The 21055-nt window shown below is 44.7% G+C and overlaps 2 protein-coding genes across 4 annotated transcripts; one reads left to right on the forward strand and one right to left on the reverse strand.

Annotated features, from left to right (window-relative positions):
• Window positions 1-1955: 1955 nt before the first annotated feature.
• LOC101869337 (heat shock 70 kDa protein 12A-like) lies at window positions 1956-9768 on the reverse strand. Of its 3 annotated transcripts, XM_031049994.1 has the most exons (5): window positions 9662-9768; window positions 8479-8681; window positions 6025-6249; window positions 5494-5665; window positions 1956-4548 (listed from the first exon to the last, which is right to left on the reverse strand). In XM_031049994.1, the coding sequence occupies exons 2-5, from the start codon at window positions 8557-8559 to the stop codon at window positions 3503-3505; spliced, it is 1524 nt and encodes a 507-aa protein (XP_030905854.1). In that variant the 5' UTR covers window positions 8560-8681; window positions 9662-9768; the 3' UTR covers window positions 1956-3502. The 3 variants fall into 3 exon arrangements, with proteins under 3 accessions (XP_030905854.1, XP_030905853.1, XP_030905855.1); XM_031049993.1 differs by lacking the exon at window positions 9662-9768 and having other exon boundaries at window positions 8479-8808; XM_031049995.1 differs by lacking the exons at window positions 8479-8681; window positions 9662-9768 and adding an exon at window positions 6869-7670.
• On the forward strand, window positions 8985-18308 carry LOC115946703 (uncharacterized). The gene is made up of 9 exons (XM_031049996.2): window positions 8985-9194; window positions 10382-10495; window positions 10932-10994; window positions 13950-14036; window positions 14955-15038; window positions 15500-15677; window positions 16309-16413; window positions 16945-17025; window positions 17856-18308. The coding sequence occupies exons 1-9, from the start codon at window positions 9100-9102 to the stop codon at window positions 18099-18101; spliced, it is 1053 nt and encodes a 350-aa protein (XP_030905856.1). The 5' UTR covers window positions 8985-9099; the 3' UTR covers window positions 18102-18308.
• Window positions 18309-21055: the final 2747 nt, after the last annotated feature.

The following is a 21055-nucleotide window of genomic DNA, read 5'->3' on the forward strand; positions in this document are numbered from 1 at the left end:
TAAAGTATTGACAAATAAGAAAGCAACCCACACACAGACACCTCTCTTCACAATGTCCTAGTCCCTGTGGCACAGGTTACACCCAGGCCCTTTGGCAAGACCATGAGCAGTGCAGGAACTGAGGATTGGTGCACTGGGATCCTTGTGCTTTCGCTGCTCCTTTGTTGTACTCAACTGCTCCAGCATGGAATTTTCTAACAGTCACTGTCCCTTTGGGTGCTGCACATGCCCTGGCCTTGTCTCTTCTTTTCCAGCATTCACTGCCCTTTCTTAATCATGTTTCCACAGAGACACCACAGACTCATCATTGTTGGTCCAGTTGTGGGGTGCAATGGGTCAATTTTGTCTGGTACCAAGCTACCTGTGAGCAGCACAGAGCAGTCCCTGACCTTCTCCTGCACAAACAAAACCAACAATGATGTCCTCAAGCATGTCACTGTGCTCTCTGTGACATGCTTTTCTATTCTTTCTTTCACCTGCTGGTGTTACTTCCACTGTTTTGGAAAATTATCTTCTATTTTCCTGCTGCGTGATTTGCTGAGCCCTTGTGAGATGAACACAGTAATACCTCATGAAGCTTTGATATCAGTAACAGGGTTATACACATCTACACGTCTCTAGAGATTGAAACAAAAACACTCCAAAAGCCTTTTTCTTTTAGCCTTGGAATGGAATAGCTGTGAAAAATGTGCTGTTTAATCATAAAGTCTCACAGTGCTGCTGGTACCGCTGCACCCCAGAAGAAGAGGATGTCTGCCTGCTTTATTTCTTTTTCTTCTCCAATGGTTTCATTTGTTCAATATCCCAAAGGAAGCGAATGCTCTAAAGTGTAATTTCTGCTGAACAGGGAGAAATATTTTCTAAGGAAGTGCTGGGCAGCGCTGCAAGCACAGTGTTGGCCGTGGATGGCCGGGAAGCTCCTCAGCAGGCAGGGTCAGGCTGGGGTGTGGAGGGGTGATGCAGGGTGTGCTGCAAAATCCCAAGCAGGGAGCACAGCCACAGTATTTTGGGTTGCGTGCAGCAGCCAAGCTTTTCCTGGCTCTGTGCCCAGCCAGGAAAGCAGTGGATGTGCCTTCACAGCAGTGCATTGAAATGGCAGTGGTTCTGGGAAGTGGGGCTTGTTTTGATTTCTGAGAAACCATGTGCTTTATGTTCCAGCGACAGAAGGAGGTGATGGCATCCTCTACCTACCCAGCTATTCACGATCCGGAAGCCCTGACTGACTGCAGAGCTTGTTGATGCTCCAGTCACAGGCAATGCAAAGCTGCCCATGATTTCTTCTCCGTGACAGTTCATTCAGTTTAATGTTTAATATAAATAAACCTGTTGCCTATTTGTTCAGCAACAGGGCTTAATTCCCAGCTCAGCAGACATGCCTGTTATAGAGGATGGCTAGAAGTGGTTGGCAGCTAGAATTCTTATTTTCCCAGCACCCCTTGTACCGTCAGGCAGAGGTTAGAGCCCTCAAGAGCAGGTATTGCCAGCTTTATTGGATGCTTAGCTTGAGATGCTGACACTCAGTGCTGCTTTTTCAGAGATGACAAACACCAGCATCTGCTCTGTGCTCACTATCTGAGATTATCAACATTACAAGCTCATCAAAACAAGCAAAATTAGGAGCTGTAATCACAGCTGTTGCTGTCAATGTCTGAATGCCAAAGCCCACAGAGCACATTGGGTGGGAAAGACCTGGGGCTGACTCAAGCAGCTTTCCCAGCTGCCACCAGACCATACTTCCCCCTCCTGTTCAGAAAGCAGTGGTAGGCTCTGATAGAGCTGTGTTGCAATCTGCACTGCTGAAACTACCAAGTCCAAAGATCAAGGAAAAAGCAGGCATTCCCACCTTCTTAGGACCTCGTCACCCAGAATGGCCCTCACACAGTTTAAGAGCAGCATGATCTGACATGATAAAAACTTACACAGATTTCTGTTGAGAATACTTTTATTTTGCACATAGGATTTTAAATGTGAAAACAAAGGTGATATATTCAAAATAGTCCAGCTTTTGTACATCATGGGGTATAGTATATATATGGAGTAATTCTCTGAATGCTGCTGTAATGATTGACAGCATTAAATAACATAGCTAGCAGTGATTCTAACACAGTCATTACAGCTAATAAAGATGGCAGCACTGAATTTTCATGTAGAGTACCCAGCTTAACAAAGTATTTGCATTGGGACAGGCTGGTGCTGAGCTACACCCTTAATGAAGGGGGAGAAATACAAGATCCAAGTGACACAACAGTAGTCGTCACACCCCATCATCAGACCGATGCCCAGCCGGTTTCCAAGCAATAGCTACTTTGGAGAAACTCTGCCCAGGTTTATTGCTGAGCACGAAGTTACAGGGTATAGAACATGGCCTGGGTCAGCTGTGCTGGCTGCGTTCCTCTCCCAGCCCTTTGCTCCCCAACCCACCCCCCTGTCCAACCTCCTTGCTGCAGGAGTAGAGCAAGAAACGGAGACGGCCTTGCCACTGCACAAGCACTGTTCAGCTATTGCTAAAACGTTAGTGTGCCATCAACACCATTTTTGTCACAAGTCACACAGCAACATAAGTGTGGCTGTGACGAAAGCTAACACCACCCCAGCCAAAGCAGGTACAATGCAGTATCACATTGTTTTCTCGGATAAATTTGGGCTCATACAGTTCATGCTATGCTGAACTTGAGCACAGGTGCTGTAAGCAGGAGGCAAAGAAATTAGCTTTTACGAATATGGAAATTACCAAGCCCAAGTCAGAGATGTAGAGGGTACCCAGAGCTTTATAGAGGAGCTCAGGCAGCAGCATAAGCACTGTTCATATCTGTAATGTTACCACCTGTCATTTGTATCTAGTCAGTAAGATCAAACTACCCAATGGTTTAATGGAAACAACACTCCAACAGGTTTTGGATACAAGCTCCCCGACTACATTGAGTTACTACACCTCACAGCACCATTGACTGAGACATGAGCACATGAATTACACACAATCTATGTAAGTGATGTCCTGAAGAGAACTGAAATCCATTCAGCATCACCATTGGCAGAGTTAAACCTGGACTCCAGATGAAGAGATCTGATATCAGAGGAAGAAAGAATGTATAAGACATCAGGCTAAAAGAAATAGTTATAGTCTGGTATATCTGGAAGTTAAGACACCTGTCCAGAAGCTTTCTATCAAACACAAGTACAGATGATTATATTGGTGGTATGGACTATTCAGCAATGCAACAGGGCTAAGATAGAAGGGCAAGAGATAAAGCAGCAGATAATCCTGCTGTCAGATACAACAGAAGGAGATGTGTTAGCCTGAAAGGGTGGTTGGTGAATAATGGAAAGAGCTATAGAATCATAAAATCACAGAGAATCAGACTAGCAAATTGTTAATCTGTGCAAGCAGAAGGCTGAATGATTAACTTTATGGTCCATTTGAATATATTGTTGAGTTATGGTCTCCCACTGAAGCCTTGTTCTCCCTTGAGTTATTGTCCTTTCTGCTCAAGGTACTGAGAATTTACACAGATAAAAAATCAATTGTAATTGTCTGTGTTTGTTTGGAAGTAATGTCAGTACATGTGGCTTTAAATTCAGTAAGCCCAAATTTAATATCCAGCTTCAGCTGGCGCTTCTTCCCAAGCTTTGTGTCTGGCATTGGTACTGTACAGGAGCCAAGGAATTCTATCCCTTCCTCATCTACATACTGAGCATCCTGCTTTTCTGTACAATAGAAAGAAAACTTTGCTTGTGTTTGATCTGCTTCTAATGGATGGAAATAATACTGGGCATCTTCATTTATATTCACTGATTCATCAATTCCAACCAATTTCTTGAAGAGATCTGTACAATAGATATAGCCATCCTTTTCTGAGATCCTTTTTTTGCTGCAGTCATGGATAGCAGCATCAAATTCCTGAGCTACTTCTACGCCATATGTCTGAGCACTGACTCTTGAGGCAACTATGTATGGATTGACTCCAAATAAAACCGCCCCTTTTACAATGGCTGCTTGGGCATCCAAAGGACATAGGATATGATACTTCTCACTAAAGGCCTCACTGATCTCATCTCTCAAGATGATACTAGATGAAAAGCCTCCTACAAGCAAAATGTACTGGACCATGGCCATCTCAGGCTTGTCAAGAATTACCCTCAAAGTATGAATGATATTTCTGATACTGTAATTAAAAAAGGTCTTCATTTTCTCATACGTAACCATGAATACCCCATCACACCACACAACTCCATTGTGCTTGTTGAAGAACTGGGAGATGTTCTTCTTGCGCTCTGCCAGTTTGGTCAAGTTGTAGTAGCAACGTATGTAGACATCCTCTCTGCTAGCAGAGCATTTCTGTAGACCAAAGCTGTACATCATATGTTGTAATTCAGTAGAGTATTTCTCTTCATATTCATTCCATACACCATCAACAAATATTTCCCTGAGGAAATCAATGAAGTTTTGATCCACTCTGTTGCCTCCCCATCCACCTCCAGATGCCCTGTGTAATTCCTTCAGGTAATGGTTTTCTTGGATCTCATGCACCGTGATGTCTATAGTGCCACCTGCACACACACACACAAAACTAAATGAACTTAGCTGTTTAAAGTACACAAGGTCCTTACTTTCCACTGAACATAATCCTACCTTCTGAACTCCTGGTTCACAAGGGTACCTTTCTGTCACTTTCTTTTCTTGTCCTCACTCCTCCACTAGTGTGCTAGCACACCTCTAGATTTCCTAAATTTATGCACTTCTCTTTAGAAGCCTGCTCTCTCAGGGTTCCTATGGTAATTGCCAGTGAGTTGCTCCCTGCACAAATTCATCTCCTTTCTGATCACAAAAGAAGACTGGCCTCCTCACGCAGATAGTCAACTTCTGCCTTTTGATATGAAAGTTCTAAATTAAGATGAGCAGCAGTGCTGAGTCTCTCAGAAACCTGTGGGCCCAGGAAGACTTCTCAGTATTTGTTCACAATCACCAGACTGCTCTTGGCAGCAAATTCTTGTCACAGCAAAAAAATCTCACATAGGAAACTAGAGAAATTACTAAGAGGTGCTTCACCAAACACTCTTAATGGTTTATTCTCCAGGGCCCGCTAGCTGTCTCTGCTCTGTTCACTGGGTGCTGCACATGCTCCTACAGAGGAAGCTGTGAGTTCAGGCAATAAAAAAGAGCATGTGGGTATGCATTGGTGCCTGACACTGCGACATGGTGCAGACTAATCTGGCTCTTGCTCTGACCGTCTGGCCTGAAGTGCATGACAGCATGAGACACTCAGTGACTTTCATTTGCCATGGGTTGCGCCTTTACCAGTCCTTCCCTTTTCTCCCATTTTTCTGCCTAGCCATAGAATCTCATTAAGTGAGAAATAAAAATAAAAACCCAATGACAAGCACAGCAGTGAAGTCCAAGCTCTGGGACTGCACTGTAGACCTTTGGGGACAATGCAAGAGAGCCATGTTCCATGCCCAGCAAAGATGGCGCCGGTTAAACAAGGAAAATTTTACCTCCACAGTCAACAACGATATACTGGATCCCAGGGGAGTCTTCAAACTTCTTCTTGTCACTGCTGGTTGTCATAAACCCTTCCTTTGGAAGCTGTTTGCACCACAGTGATGCAGCCTCTGACTCTAAGGCAATGATCAGCTTCTCAGAGATCATGTCAGAGATAAGTCCTGCCTAAAATCACAAGAGAGAGGTATCAGTTCAAGGAAAGGTGGTGAGATCACCACTGCACAAATGCCACCTGCTAGGGAGGCTGCTGTCACCCCAGGAGCCCATGCTGGGGTGATAGTTCTTGCACCGGTGATCTCTGTGGGGCTCATTTCTACATGGTCGCAGGGGGAAAGGGCAGAGTGACTGTTACTGCCAGTCTGGGACATCCCTCTCCCACACCACTCCCAACATGGGAGATTTCTCTCCCTGATCAACTGAAATTTTAAATACAGGCTGTTTGAATGTTGAGGAGTTCCTCTGCCCCAGTGGGCAAAGAAATCTCCAAAGATAATTCAGGGAGGTAGGATAACCTCTGTTTTTACCTCTTTTGCCGCCAGCCGCATGAACTGCCTGGCAGCAGCGCTCCATATGGCTGGGACAGTAATGACCCAAGTGATCTCCTCGTTGCTGTAGACAGTTTCGAAAGAAGCCTCTTGGATGGTGTTCAGGGCATGATCCTTCAGGTAGCGCAGGCTTTCAGAAAATACCTTCAGGGCAGGAAGCATCTTTCCATTGCTGGCTTTCAGCCCCATGTCAGATGTGACTTTCTACAAGAAAAGTCTTAAAGGTCACCCATTGCAGTCTCAGCACAGACCTGTTCCCTTCACACTGAGCACTGAACAACATATGGCACAGAAAGATGGCCTGTCTCCAAATCTGAGTAAATTCCCAGCAATACCTCCAGTACTGTGGCTAACTGCATTTTAATTGACACAGGTCAGCTACCAAACCACTTATCCACAAAAGCTGTGATTCAGGAGGCAAAATACCAATGTGATTGATAAGTCAGCTGTTTTTCATAGGGCAAATTTTGTACAAATCCTGTAGATCCTCCTGAAGAGCCAGTGTGGAAAGTTGTAACTTCTATGTGACACTACCATATACATTTCCCTCACGTTCGTTTAGAGACTTCAGAGGTCTCTGGTTGTACCTATACTTCTGTGTATGGCATTAACAAAATATATGCTGGACAAACATGTAGACAAATAATCCTCTGGTCTGACACAGTTCCTATCTATTGTGTCCTTTTGGTTTATATGTATCCCTAGGTGTATCTGAAGGTTGAGGCAGGTGGCTGCTCTGACACTTTTAGTCTCTCTCATGAGACCAAAACTCCCTCCATCAGTCCCTGGTTGCTTGCTGTCTAGAAAGCATGGGAATTGTTACCTGTGTCCAAAGAAGTTTCAGGAGCCAGCCTTCACTGCATGCCTGCACTGCACATGCATTTCTTTCTTTTGCTTCAGCAGCCAGAAAAGGTGGCCCTAAATCACAAACTTTGTCAACTAGATAATCAGCTCCAGTAACCTAGGATCCTTTACAGCCAATGGAGAAAAACATACAAGTCCAGGTGCTACTTGTCTCAAATGAGACACAGCCAGGAAAGGTGAGGTGAATCCTGTTCTGTAAGTGCAGTCACTGTAGAGAAAAGGAATCTATATCCACTTTTACTTACAACTTCATTTCCTGTCACTATTCTTGGCTCAGTTAGGAGCAGGTGATGTAAGGAAGCTGTCCACAAACCCTTTCTATGGAGATTCAGAAACAAATAGGTATGCATCTGGGAACTGGTGCTCCCCTTCTTGTTGCTGAGCCCTTCTAGTGGTTTCCCAGAGAGGCTGTAGAATCTTCATCCTTGGCGATGGCCAGACGACAGTCCTGAGCAACCAGCTCTAGGTGGGCCTGCTTGAGCAGGGGGATTGGCGAAGGTGACCTCCAGAGGTCCCTTCCAACCTCAACCATTCTCTGATTCTGTAACGAAATTTCACTTAACCATTTACTCCTTGGGTGCAGAGAAATGGGGTTGAAGTAAAATGTCTCTCCAGCCCCCTCCGAAAGTGAATGAGAACACACCACTCCACAGGGGATACTGCAGCAGACCACATCGTTCCCAGCTTTCTTGGGGAGGAAAGTCTTCACAGAGGCCTCCCACCTACTGTTTACAGTTTAACACTCATTGCTTAGCACTGGGGGATGCTAAAGAGCAAACACAAGACTTTACCTGGGGCTGTCCCAGGGGCTGTCCCTGTGCTGTGGGTCACTTTGAGCTTTAGGAAGCCCTGTGGTACCCTGGCTCACAGACAAGGAGGCCCTAAGGTAGCCTATTCTCCAAACAAGCAAACCCGGAAGAAGTTGTGAACAATTTTGAACTTATTAATTAATAGATCCTTCAGAGAGCAGTGATAGCCACTACTTGAAGTGGCTATCACACATGCTTGAAGGACAGACAGCCACCCTTAAATCAGCTCCATCATACCATTTCAGGGGAAGGAGAAACAAGCTAGGAGGAGGTAGCTCCCTTCCTCAGTCCTTGACAGGGAACAAGTGAAGTTCCCAGTAATTTGAGTGAGGTGGGCAATTTCAGGATCACCATAAAGGCTCTTCCCATGGTGATCCTGAAATTGCCCATCTCACTTGAACTGCAGGAAACTTCACTTTTCCCCTGTCAAGGACGGAGGCAGGGAGCCCCAGAAGTTTCTCTGCCAAGCTTTAGAGCAGGGCAGCTTTTTGACAGGAACAAGTATTTGGCTTCACTGAAGTGTGCAGTTAGGTTTTATTATCTGTAGACAAAGAACAGCATCATAAAGGAAGGGCCCATGAAGCCTTTGTCTAATTAAGAAAACAAATAATTTCTTCAGTTCCTCAAAATACTCTTTGATTTCCATTCATTCATCCTCATCAAGATTTACTCAGCCTTTTTTCACCAATTTCTTTAAACCCCCTCCTCAATAAATCAATAGCTCTGACTTCCATTAGAAGTAACCATTCCTTCCACCTACCGTGTTGTACAGCTTCATCTTGAAGTTCTGGAAGAAGTACCAGTTGTCAGCTTCACTGGAGGGCAGGCTCTTGTACTTCATTACAGCATCATAGCCAAACTTCTTGAACTCCTTCTTCTGGTTGAACAAGATGCACGTGGGTGTCTTGGGGGTCTTGAACCCATACTCTGCTCCCCAGTACACCTGCCGAATTTGGTCTGCACCTGAAGAAAGGGAAAAACAGTACCCACTGAAGGACGTGCCAAAATCTATAGCAATGACAAAGACTGACTTGCTAGTCATGACTGATGGCAGTGCAGATGTGCACAGCTCAGGAAGCTATAGAGGAACGAACTGGTAGGACTGGGGTGAAAGTGAAACTGCCCTGTGTAATATTGGAGGGTGGAGCCTTCCTCCCCTGACTCTATTGGCTGGTGAGAGACGTAATATTAGAAACAATGCAAGGAAATAGTGCCTTTTCCCATAAATAAAGAAGGGCTTGTTTCCGTTATTCAGAGCAGAAAAGTCCTGTTGTGAAACCAAGCAGCTGCCTGCCATTTGCAGTATACTCCTGCTCTGCTGGCAGCACAGTTTCGTGTGCTGCCACTCGTTTCAGCAAACATTTTTTGCTGCCATAAAGTCATGAATACCCCTGATTCACATGACAGCAGAATGGAGGTATCTAAAGGCCTGCACATGGATGCTGATCCTGGAGAGATGACTGCAGAAGGCAACAGGTATATTGCATGGGAAGTGTCTGTCTCTGGCTAAACTTATCAAGTTTTACAGTAGTAGGTCTGAATGTTTCTACAAAGTCACTTTAGGGGTTGCAACGAAGGACTGCAAAAATTTGCTGACTAAAATATTTCAGTAAAAACTGTTTTCTATCTCTTATCCATCACAGGGATGGTTAGTTTCCTCAAATTCAGTTAAGTTCACCTTCAAAGGGTGAGGCAGATTTTAAATGTGTGTAAGAGCAGCAGAAATTGGAAAGAACAGAATAAAGAGTGTAACAGATCCTGCACTTTGGGGACATGGTTTCTGAGCCTGTCAGTTTTACAGGAAAACATTAACATAAATGCAAATCTTCTCCCGAATTGTTGAGCTTAAACAAAAAAGGAAAGAAAAGAGTCCTCAGCAAAAGACTGGAAATGAACTGGAAAGGAATCAATCCGGGTAAACAAAACCAAAAGCAGTTTCTTACTGAAGAGGAGAGGGGAGGTGCTAAAAGAGAAGGGCAGGACAGTCCTTCGCAGCAGCTGTACAGACTTGGATCAGCATAAACTGATGAAGCCTCACACTCAGGCTTTCTCTGACATTGCTGGGTTGCAGGAAAGAGCTTGCTGTCTATATTCTGCCTATGTCTGAGCTGCAGGAGCATCTCAACCTGGGGTTGTCTCTGCAATAATAGTTGATGTTTGTTATCCTCCTTAGGGAACAGGACACAGAGCAGCTGTAGAAATAACAAAACACCTTGAGAACACAGCTTTGTTCTTCTCAAAAAGACCCCACACCCATACATTGCAGATTTGGTTTTAACAGAACAGGCACCTGCATTTGCTGTTCCCCATGCTCTGTAGGTCTGAGTTGAGTTTGTTTTTCAGGAGTTATTCCTGTATATCATCCATTTCACCCAATTCTAATGATTGCTCAAACCCTCCATCTAGTTTTGGTAAACCCTGGCCTCTGCAGTCCTCTGAACTGCCTCATCTAGGGGAGTGCTAGCTCATTTGTGCAAAGACTGCATTCAGGTGTGCTGGGCCATCCTGTGCCCTGAAGCCTCTATCCTGGCCCCAGTCTGTTTGGTAGCATGGATGTAGCCATGAAGCCTCTGCTCATGGGGCTGTCATTTAAAAGGTACCTGTTCAAAGTATGTGATCTTTTTACCCTTCATTTGAAGAATTCCCTTTTCTTTTTGCATCAGACAAACACACGACACCTTGTTGCAGCCATCAGCCTATGAAAACAGGATTGCAGCGCTGGAGATCTCATGTTGTGAAATGAATCGAAGGCTGATGCGGCTAGAAGACCAAGCAGTGTGAGTCCAGTGACCAGAAATTACAATGTTTAGCATGGCCCCTAATAATCAGCTTAGTTGGTGTATGTTAGGACAGGTTGAACAGAAGATTACAAATAAGCCAGACCCAAGGAGGGCTCTGAGCAAGCAATAAATTTTTCAGGGCTATACAGGGAACCCAGAGACAATTTAGAGAAGCTGTTCAGTCTGTATCATATACCATGCAGATTTTACACTTTCAGAGTATTTTATTTGCACTATTGATACTGAATCACAAACCACCCACCTGGAAAAGGACAGCCTAGAGAAATTTTGGTCTCTAGACTTTTTTCCTTATGGGTTTATCAGGAATTGGAGGGAGGAGTGCTTGTGCATTTCTTAGGACTTCAATGGATAATTGTGTACTGACTGGATATGATTTATTATTTCTTTCTTCCCCTGATGGATGGATGGACAGGAAGAAAACAGTTTGGTCTACCTCTGTTGAAACTCGACTGGAGTCACTGGAGAGCTACCATAGGTAATGTGATTCTTTATATTAAAAATATAGATAAGAGAGAAAATCATAAATGCTTCTGCAACTGTCACTGAGACATACTCAAGTCTTGCTTATCACAGCACTGTCCTGCAGGACAGCCAAATTTTCATTCTCCTGTTTGACTGCATTGTCACGACCAGGAATGAGCTGCCTCTGAAACAGGTTTGTCTTGGGGTGCAGATTATGCCACAGGACCAGGGCACATGACATAAAAACATGTCATGTTGTTACATGAACTTTCATTTCCATGCAAATACTTCTCTGAATATGTAATGGCTGCCTTAACAACAGCAGCCCTCAATATAAAGGCATCCAGCCTAACATAGAATGAAGAATTGGTAAAAGCAGCTCTGAGGACAGTGTGTAGATGTGCAGAGACCCTCTTAATGAACTAGGCAAGTACTGAGGGAAGACAGTGGCAGAAAAACTGAAGGAAGGATGGAAATTGTTAATCAGGAGGAAAGAAAAGGAAAAAGTAGCCTAATGGAAGGCTTCTTGGAAGTAAGGACAGGTGGCCTGGGATGAATACAGGGATGTTGTCTGGGAAGTTAGGGACCGGGTTAGGAAAGCCAAGGCCCAGTTGGAGCTAAGCTCGGCTAGGGATGTTAAAGATAACAGGAAAGGATTTTATAGGTCTGTAGCAGCTAAAAAACAGACTAGGGACAAGGTAGACCACCTCCGGAAGCTATCGGGAGAACTGAATGCCCTGGATTTGGAGAAGGCTGAGGTTCTGAATGACTTCTTTGCCTCAGTCTTCACTGGCAAAGGCTCTGACCGCACCACCCAAGTCTTGGAAGGCGGACACAGGGACTGTGAAAATCTAGACCTCGGGCCCACTGTACGAGAGGATCTGGTTTGAGACCATCTTAAGAACCTGAATGTACACAAGACCATGGGCCCTGATGAAATCCATCCATGCATCCTGAAGGAGCTGGCGAATGAAGTTGCTGAGCCACTGGCCATCATATTTGAAAAATCATGGCAGTCAGGTGAAGTTCCTGATGACTGGAAAAAGGGAAATATAACCCCCATTTTCAAGAAGGGGAAAATGGATGACCCGGGGAATTACAGACCCGTCAGTCTCACCTCTGTGCCTGGCAAAATCTTGGAGCAGATTCTCCTGGAAGGCATGCTAGGGCACATGAAAAACAACAAGGTGCTTGGTGACAGCCAGCATGGCTTCACTAAGGGGAAATCCTGCCTGACCAATTTGGTGGCCTTCTGTGATGGGGCTACAGAACTGATGGACAGGGGTGGAGCAGTTGACATCATCTACCTGGACTTGTGCAAAGCATTTGACACTGTCCCACATGACATCCCTGTCTCTAAATTGAAGGAACACCAGTTTGATAGGTGAACCACTCGGTGGATAAAGAACTGGCTGGCTGGCCGCACGCAAAGAGTTGTGGTCAATGGTTCAATGTCCACCTGGAGACCAGTAACAAGTGGTGTCCCTCAGGGATTGGTATTGGGACCAGTCTTGTTTTAACATCTTTGTCAGTGACGTGGACAGTGGGATTGAGTGCGCCCTCAGCAAGTTTGCCGATGACACTAAGCTGTGTGGTTCCATTGATACGCTGGAGGGAAGGAATGCTATCCAGAGGGACCTTGACATGCTTGTGAGGTGGGCTGATGCCACCCTTATGAAGTTTAACCATGCCAAGTGCAAGGTCCTACACCTGGGTCGGAGCAATCCCAGGCACAGCTACAGGTTGGGCAAAAAGGAAATTCATGGTAGTCCTGTGGAGAAGGACTTGGGGGTGTTGGTCAATGAGAAAATGAACATGAGCCGGCTGCAGTGTGCACTCACAGCCCAGAAAGCCAACTGTATCCTGGGCTGCATCACAAGAAGCATGACCAGCAGGTCGAACGAGGTGATCCCGCCCCTCTACTCTGCTCTTGTGAGACCTCACTTGGAGTATTCTGTGCAGTTCTGGTGTCCTCAACATAAAAAGGACATGATACTGTTAGAACAAGTCCAGAGGAGGGCCACGAGGATGATCAGGGGACTGGAGCACCTCCCATATGAAGACAGGCTGAGAAAGTTGGGGCTGTTCAGCCTGGAGAAGAAAATGCTGCATGGAGAACTCATAGCAGCCTTCCAGTATCTGAAGGGGGCCTACAGGGATGCTGGTGAGGGACTATTCATTAGGGACTGTAGTGATAGGACAAGGGGTAACGGGTTGAAACTTAAACAGGGGAGGTTTAGATTGGCTATAAGGAAGAAATTCTTTACTGTTAGGGTGGTGAGGTGCTGGAATGGGTTGCACAGGGAGATAGTGAATGCTCCATCCCTGGCAGTGTTCAAGGCCAGGCTGGACGAAGCCTTGGGTGATATGGTTTAGTGTGAGGTGTCCCTGCCCATGGCAGGTGGGTTGGAACTGGATGATCTTAAGGTCCTTTCCAACCCTAACTATTCTATGATTCTATGATTCTTGGTGATTAAATGCAAACATAAATCATTCTCGTGACTAAGGCCAGGAGGGAATAAACTTGAAATACTGTAGCTGGATGTCCACACCCTTCCTGGGCAGTTCTGTGAAGAAGAGGCTTTCCTGTTGGATCTCCATGAAGACAGGCTGGTATTTTAGTTTCTGATCACAGCTGCAGTATCTGTGGGGTCATCAGGGGTTTGCACGTCTGCAGTCATTGACAGCCTGATAATAAAGGAATACTCAGACTCTCTGAAGCCTTGGAGCTTTTCTTCTGAAGTAGCTCAAGTTTGTGACTTGGTCTGATGTAAGGCAAAGGTTCCCAGACACTACACCTAGGCTTAAATGATGACCATGCTCAGTCGCTTGTGTCCCTGAGTTTGTTTGCCTAATTACAGAAGGTTGTCAGGAAACCAGTCCAGATGCAGATTACACCTGTCAAACTCATTCTTGGTTTGTTCACTGGTCTCGCTCCCTAACACAGACTGTTTTCTTCCATCTCAAGGCAGCTTACTGCACCTGTTAATTACAACATACAGAAGATTAGCAATGATTCTCATCCTTACCAGCAGGGACACAGGAATTGTCAGGAGTGAGTATTGGTTTTGCTGAATTTCCTCTTTCCAGTACTGTCCTTTCAGCTACAGCCAGTCATCTTCCTCCACTATCCACAATGCTTCTACCACCTCCAAATGTAGACAAGCTCTGAACACAATATTTCTCTGTGCAGTAATAAAGGTAATTTCATTAACACCAGAAAAATCACTGGATAATTCACAAAATCAGAATATTAATATAAGACAATATTGATCACTCTGAAAGGACGAAAAAGAAACATGGAACAAGTGGTCTCCTTTATATTCGGGCTGCATGTACTTGTTCTGAGATCTATAATACAGAAGGCACAATCTCTAAAAACGTCTGGTGAATGATAAGTAGCAAAATATTTCTAGCACTCACACTTTGACAGTGTAAGTCTGCAATAAACCTAGAGTCATCATGTAGGGAGGACTTTTCTAAGCTCTAGTAGTATCACAGAAATAGCAGGCAGTGGAAGCGGAAATGGGAGAATTTCACCCACTAGATGAACTGACATTACCCAGACATGTGGAGAAAAGAATCGAGGAGAACAGAACTGTCTGGAGGGTTTGGGATGTTTGTTGGTAACACTTTGATGTTAGAGATGGAGAAAGCAAGTAGAGGAAAGACAAAACCAGATGCTAACAAGTGGAGAACACTTGTGTTTTCTTCAAGCCTTCAAACCTCTGCACCTCACAACCCCATTTCCCTTTCTTCTGATGTAAACAGCTTTCCCTTGATTTAAGCATAAATCCTAGGTGGGAGCTTTCAGGGGTGGTTGTTAAGGTCTCCTGGAGTTTTTCCTGGGTGCTCTGTGCTTTCCCACCACAGCTGTTTTTCTGGAATTCAGACTATTCAGCAGGAGCAAGTTCACAATTGTCCCAGTGTCCAAGCACAAATAAAGAGTTCTCACAAAAGAAATCTGTTTCAGAGCATTTTCTGGAGAAGTCACCCAAAACGACCTGGTGAAAGAGAACGAGAAGCTGAAAAAGGAAGTCACAGAGCTAAAGAAAAGGTAAGGTATTTATTCAGATTTCTGATGCAATGTTCTTCTACACTGAAAAGCCACATACCTCTTGCTTCATCCAGTCCTTAGGGACTCTTTGTTTCTGACCAGATGCCCTAGACTCCTTCTCCCCAGATTTTCACCTCTTTCTAACTGGAAGATGGCTTCGGTTGTTCTGGAAAGGGAAGGAGACATTCCCAGGGTGAATTCTTAATAAAAGATATCAGCCTACAATGACAGAGTCAAAATGCTGCTTTTTGATCACATTCCACTGTGATCATGTAAGACTGAGCTAAGAAAGTACTGTTTCCCACACAAAAGGTGATTGCTAGCTACATAATATAGTTGTGAAGTACATTGTAGAAAACACAGGAGTCATGAAATAAATTCATAACGTGCTGTAAAATAATTATGCTTACTCACTGTTATTCTTGTTGTACCTAAGGTTTTTAATATCATTCTTGCCCTAGAAACAAAGAGCTCTTGTCTAAAGTGATGGGCAAGCACAATCAGTCTGAGAACATGAATGATGATTCGCGTCTGTCTGCTGTGCTGGGCATGTATAACATGCTCATGGTACATGACTGGGAAAAATTAAGGCAAAACATGACCAGTTTGACAAATAATGATGGCAGCAGCATGATTAAGGTATGATTATATGTCCATTTTCTCAATCTGACTCTTATCAGATAAATATGGTGTAGCCAGTATAGCAGACTCTTACTATGTTTGTATCAGACAGGGTTGAGGACCAAGTTTGTGTCTCTGATTTTCCAGTTCAGCAGGACCTGTGTAATGCTATAGAAAGCAAACTGACAGTGACCTGCTTCTGCCTGACTTTCAGAAGGGCATATTCAAATCCCAGTCACAGATCTCTCCCATGTTAAGCACAAATGAGAAAACACAGTTTAGTTTCCTTACGGGTAATGCATTAAGTACTAGATGGGAGACCTCATTCTGATGTCTCACCCACTTGCTCTGATGGTGGGGTACCTGAAGGAAAATACCAAAATGGTATACCTTAAAGGATGAGACTGAGATGAGGGATTATTAGCATTGTTTGTGGGGATAAGGCCCCACAGATGCTGAAGAATGGGCTTCAACAGGCTGACAGTTTGATGAAACCATTTATTTACCAGGTATTGAAGATGTATTTCAACCATTTAGTGGCCCTACAATTTACTCTACTGCAGATGTGGTTTCAGCACATGCTTTCCAGACTACACTTCTCTTTTCACTGTGACTGCTCCTGTAATCAGCTCTTGTCTTTGCACTACAGAAGCTGTTTGATGCCTGTGAGACACATATCCAGGACACAATAGCTAAAGTAAATGAAGTTCTTGGCATTACACTTTTGGATGATGTTATGACTGACAGCAACCAGGTATTTCATGTTTCTGTATAACTGCACCTTGGCAGTCGGATAAAAGGGTCATTTGCATACACCATTCATTTAGAACTTAGCTTCTGCTAGGGACACTGCTCAAAATATATCAGCAACGACAGCTGAGAGGGATGAGGGTATCAAAAGCTGAGCTCCAGCAACCCTAAGTATGAGAGCACCAATGGATAAAACATGTATTTCTCTTTAAGAGGTAAACTATTCCTGCGAGGAGCAGCAAATTGAACTCGATCCTTATGGGTGCCTTCCAGCTTGAGATTTTATGACTCTGTGTCCCACAGTAGACATACACATGTCTGAATTTTCCAGCCAGCCAAGGCACATATAGGAGTGCGGAAAGCATTTTTTAGCCATGTGTTGCTTTAATGGGACCTTCCTCCAAAGCTTGAAATGAATGACTTCTTCATTGCTGATTGGCACAATCTGAGAAACAGAGATTCCTGGTGCTCAGGGACTGCACTGCTGGCTACACCACATGCTAACAGTCTGCTTTGTGCTGTGCTTGCTTTGTAGGGGGTGATGCATGATATAAGAAATATCCTCAGGCATTCCCACTACAAAAAGCAACTAGAGCTTTACAGCAACATTGTCATGGTGAGTAAAGATACAGACCGGGTACAGGTGCAGTGGCTCAATTTTATGGGATGTCTCTGCAGCTTGATATTTAAAAAAAAAAAGACAGTGGAGGTGTCTCTTCTGCTTGGGGTTGTTTACCACTTGTAAACAACTCGGTGAGGGTCTTCCAGCCCATATACCTCCAAAATATTCTCAGAGCCATGCATACATGTAACCTTGTACAGAAGATATAGAGCTACACTGGGAGCAGGGGGGAACAGCTGGGGAACAGGACAGACAGGACAGCACCCTTACCAACATGGCACAGTGCTGCTGAATCCAAGCAAGGTGCAAAGAGCAGAACCAGTGGTGGTGATCAGGATCAGCCACAGCTCAGTGATGACTGGGCAAATCCACAGTGACTGTAGAGGTCAAGCCCAAGCTGGGAAGTCAGTCTGTGGGGTCAGGGTCAGCCAAGCTGGGCACAAGCATCCTAACATTAAAGCTTAGGCAAACACCCAGCTACCACTGAGTTTAAATCAGCTCCTGGGACAAGTGGTGGAGCATCTGTGGTTGAAGATGAGGCTTCTCATAGCTCCTTTTCACACCACCCTTTCTGCCAGCTTAGCCCTTTGCAGATTTCTCTATGAGAAAACAGAGACAGTTGCTGGATGCCAGAACAGTCTTTTAAGTAATCCTCGGACCTCTGCTTGTCCCACTCAAACGCTACCATCATCTTTGACGAAGCAAGTTTTTCAGTGCTAAATTTATGGGGAGTAGCTACCCAGAACAAGAAGAGGGAGGCAATGTAACATTACATCAACATAACATTACAAAGCTTTGTAAACTGTTCTCACTTGATTTTTCAGCAAGCTGGCATTGCCCCAAGAACTGAAACTGAAAGGGTGTTCACACTGAAGTGCTGCCGAGTTTATTGCTTGCTGTTTCTTCAGAACCCACCGGTTAAAGCTCAGTGGAAAATAGAGGGAAGCCCAATAAAAGATTTAGAGCACATCAGTCGGAAAGAAGCAAAAATCTGGAGAAACCCAGAATTACTGTGGCCCATAATGAAACGTGGTGAAGAAGTCATTGCGAAAGGTGTAGTCTGGGATTAAAAGTAGCATGACTTCAGTCAAGCTACTCATTTACATGGCCACAAGATGAAACAGCTGCTGCACAATATGCTGCTTTTCTTTCTCCTGTGAACTGCCTGCTTTTCAGAGTTAGTAAGTTAGATGCTCAGGGCTTGGGGCTCCTAGGATAAAACATTATTTGCAAACTTATTAAAAATTGAAAATGCTTGCCTCAGTAGCATAAACATATTTCATGTAACATTTCTTTTTTGCTGCCTCTTAAGCAGCATTTTTGTGGAAAGAGAATCTGTATTTTTAGCCTACCTTACCTGCTCTTCACAAATGCTTCAGACACTGTCAGGTAACAGGCTGGATCTCAGCCACCTCACTTGCCTTCTTATCAACAGCCAGTAGAAGGACCAGCACTTTACGGGACCCCTAACAGCAGTGGTATCTCTGTCCTCCCCTGCTTCCTATAGCAGGTGCGCAAACTGTAGGCTCATGTTTTCTGCTTCAGCAGCGAGGCTGAAGATGGCCTGTTGGGAAGCAGGCACCCTTCTTGAGTGAAAATGTTCTTACCTGAGAAAATAGATGAAGGCACTAAAAGACAAGGTTCACAAAGGCTACAGTGGGCTTTCAGAAGGCAGGTGTGCATAGGTACGTGTACCCAGGCACAGACACTGAGGCCCACTCTTACATGCCAAAAGACCCCTTGTCTTAACACAAATGCCTCCTGTCTGTTAGTACTCAGCTGCTTTCCCATGTCCTTACAATTTACCCTTCAGCTAGTACCTGCCACAGCTCTTGATCAAAGTGTTCTGAAACGTTTATTTCACAGCATAAGGGGGTTGCAATGGGGCAAAAGTATGCTTATGTGCTCATGTAACAAAATATTCAGTGAGAATCTTTGAGATCTGCCAAATATACTAGACTGGAAATCCTGCTCTGTGCCCGATGAGTCCTTTCCTGCAGTTCTGCTTTCTAGTCCAGCAGTTTCCTCGGCTACACAACCCTCCTGGCATTTTCTCAAGGGGCCCTAGAAAAAAAAAAAAAAAAAAAAGGCAAATTGCTGTGCAGCTCTCTGCAAGCAAATCGCTTTCCTTCTCTCAGGAATCCACTATTCTGTGAGCATGTTTCAGGTCACTGACAACAGAATCACAGAACTGTTAAGGTTGGAAGGGACCTCTGGAGATCATCCAGTTCAACCCCCCTGTCAAGGCAGGGCCACCCAGAGCAGGTTACACAGGAATGTGTCCAGGTGGGTTTTGAATGTCTCCAAAGAAGGAAGCACCAGATGAGGTCCAGCTACGTGCAAAGAAATTGGCTTTTACAAAACCAGAGTATCCTGAGAAACTGTCTGCAGAAGACCTTTACTGGAAATATTTATTAGGGAATAGCGCAGGTGAATTAAAATTACATATGCCCAGTATTTCCTACAACTTCCTCGAAAAGAAAGAACCACAATAGTTAGTTTTTCATGTCTTGTAAGGTGTTGCAGACTAAGGTGTTGCAGACTAAGTGGGCAGACTAAGCTGGACATTTACATCTTGCCAGGTAAATGACAGGGAAGTTGTCCAGTACCAGCAAGTAGGAGCTTCAGCATGACCCTGAGCCAAATGCACAGGTTTAATAGCGTATATGCAAGCTGCCATGCACAATTTGTTACCTGCTTAGAAATTCTGTTAGCACTTTGGAGCAATCAACAAAACACTGTCTCTCTAGATAGGTCACTGGGTGCAAGCATAATGGTTGTGGCTGCTGCTGCTGCCTGTTCTGAGATAGCCTGAAACCTCCAAACAAGAATGGCCCTGAAGAACAGGTTGAGTCACATACATGCATCCTGCCTTCCACCATGTTGTACATAATACAATCATGAAATAACACAGAGCTGTCTTCCCTTTGTTTTTTGGCTCTATACCATCATTGAGAGACTTGGAGAAATGCTGCTGCTCATGCTGAAATGTTCTCTCACAACTTCTTCCACCCTCTGTCTCTTGTGGACAAGGCAACTCTTCCAGAGCTTGAGAAGTGTATTGCATTTCCCATCACCTCCTCTCCCTCCTCCTCTCCCTTTTCACCAGTCAACACAACTATGCAAGAAACTCCCCCTCACTCAGTCTCATTTGCTATCTAAGCCAAGCTAAGACAGTTCTGGCCTAGATTTTCTTCAAATCCCAGTGTAGATCCTCAGATGTTTTCCCTGCTCATAGATTCTTCATCCAGAATAAGGGGGGCAAGTCTACCCATATCTCACAGATGGACAGAAAATGTTGGGAGTCTACGTCTGCTCATCCCAGCCAGAGACATCTCTGGCAAGACAAGAGCTGTGTACAAATGAATTCAGATAGCCAAGTGGGTTAGATCCTCCTCCTGGCATCTGGAAACGATTTCTCTGTGATTTATTATCAACCTACCAGTGATGCAGGATTATCCCTGGAGCTGAGGCACAATGGCTTTTCTTCAGCTCTGTAGGATGAAATTAGTTGCTACCTCAGTCCTTCAGACTTCCGTGGGCGATCTGTCCTCATCAAAGTCCCAGCACAGGTGTCTGCTTCTGCTCTCCCTGTTGACCAAGTGAGGAATAGCCAATTCTCCCACACAGAACACTCACCCACCCCTTCCCCCCCCCCCCCCCCGTTTTCTTTTACCTTTACAATTCTTTTGCTGTGTGACTCCATTTTGCTCGAGAGTTCTGGCCATTTTCAACTTATTGTCTAATCTTGTGTATTTAGCAAGCTTTGTGAACTCATACAGTTATATCCACATAGCAACAACTATGATCTCCGAAAGCCAATACATTTATGTCCTTATCACAGTGGGCAGAAGCAAAACTTTGGCAATGTGCCTTCCAATCATCACAGAATTCCAGAATGGTTTGAGTTGGAAGGGACCTTAAAGCTCATCCAGTTCCAGTTCCCTGCCATGGGCAGGGACACCTTCCACTAAAGCAGGTTGCTCCAAGCCCCATCCAACCTGGCCTTGAACACTGCCAGGGA

This window comes from Melopsittacus undulatus, chromosome 5 (genome assembly GCF_012275295.1).
Source record: "Melopsittacus undulatus isolate bMelUnd1 chromosome 5, bMelUnd1.mat.Z, whole genome shotgun sequence".
In the NCBI taxonomy this organism is placed as follows: Eukaryota; Metazoa; Chordata; class Aves; order Psittaciformes; family Psittaculidae; genus Melopsittacus; species Melopsittacus undulatus.

Excerpts from the sequence above, each read along its gene's own strand:
- LOC101869337 (XM_031049993.1), bottom strand. The coding sequence starts at position 8,760 with ATGACTAGCAAGTCAGTCTTTGTCATTGCTATAGATTTTGGCACGTCC. Across the intron at positions 6,250-8,478 it reads AGATGAAGCTGTACAACACG|AAAGTCACATCTGACATGGG; the intron begins GTAGGTGGAAGG and ends CTTTTCTTGTAG. Across the intron at positions 5,666-6,024 it reads TGCGGCTGGCGGCAAAAGAG|GCAGGACTTATCTCTGACAT; the intron begins GTAAAAACAGAG and ends TTGTGATTTTAG.
- LOC115946703 (XM_031049996.2), top strand. The coding sequence starts at position 9,100 with ATGAATACCCCTGATTCACATGACAGCAGAATGGAGGTATCTAAAGGC. Across the intron at positions 15,039-15,499 it reads GTCACAGAGCTAAAGAAAAG|AAACAAAGAGCTCTTGTCTA; the intron begins GTAAGGTATTTA and ends TTCTTGCCCTAG. Across the intron at positions 17,026-17,855 it reads TTTACAGCAACATTGTCATG|CAAGCTGGCATTGCCCCAAG; the intron begins GTGAGTAAAGAT and ends TTGATTTTTCAG.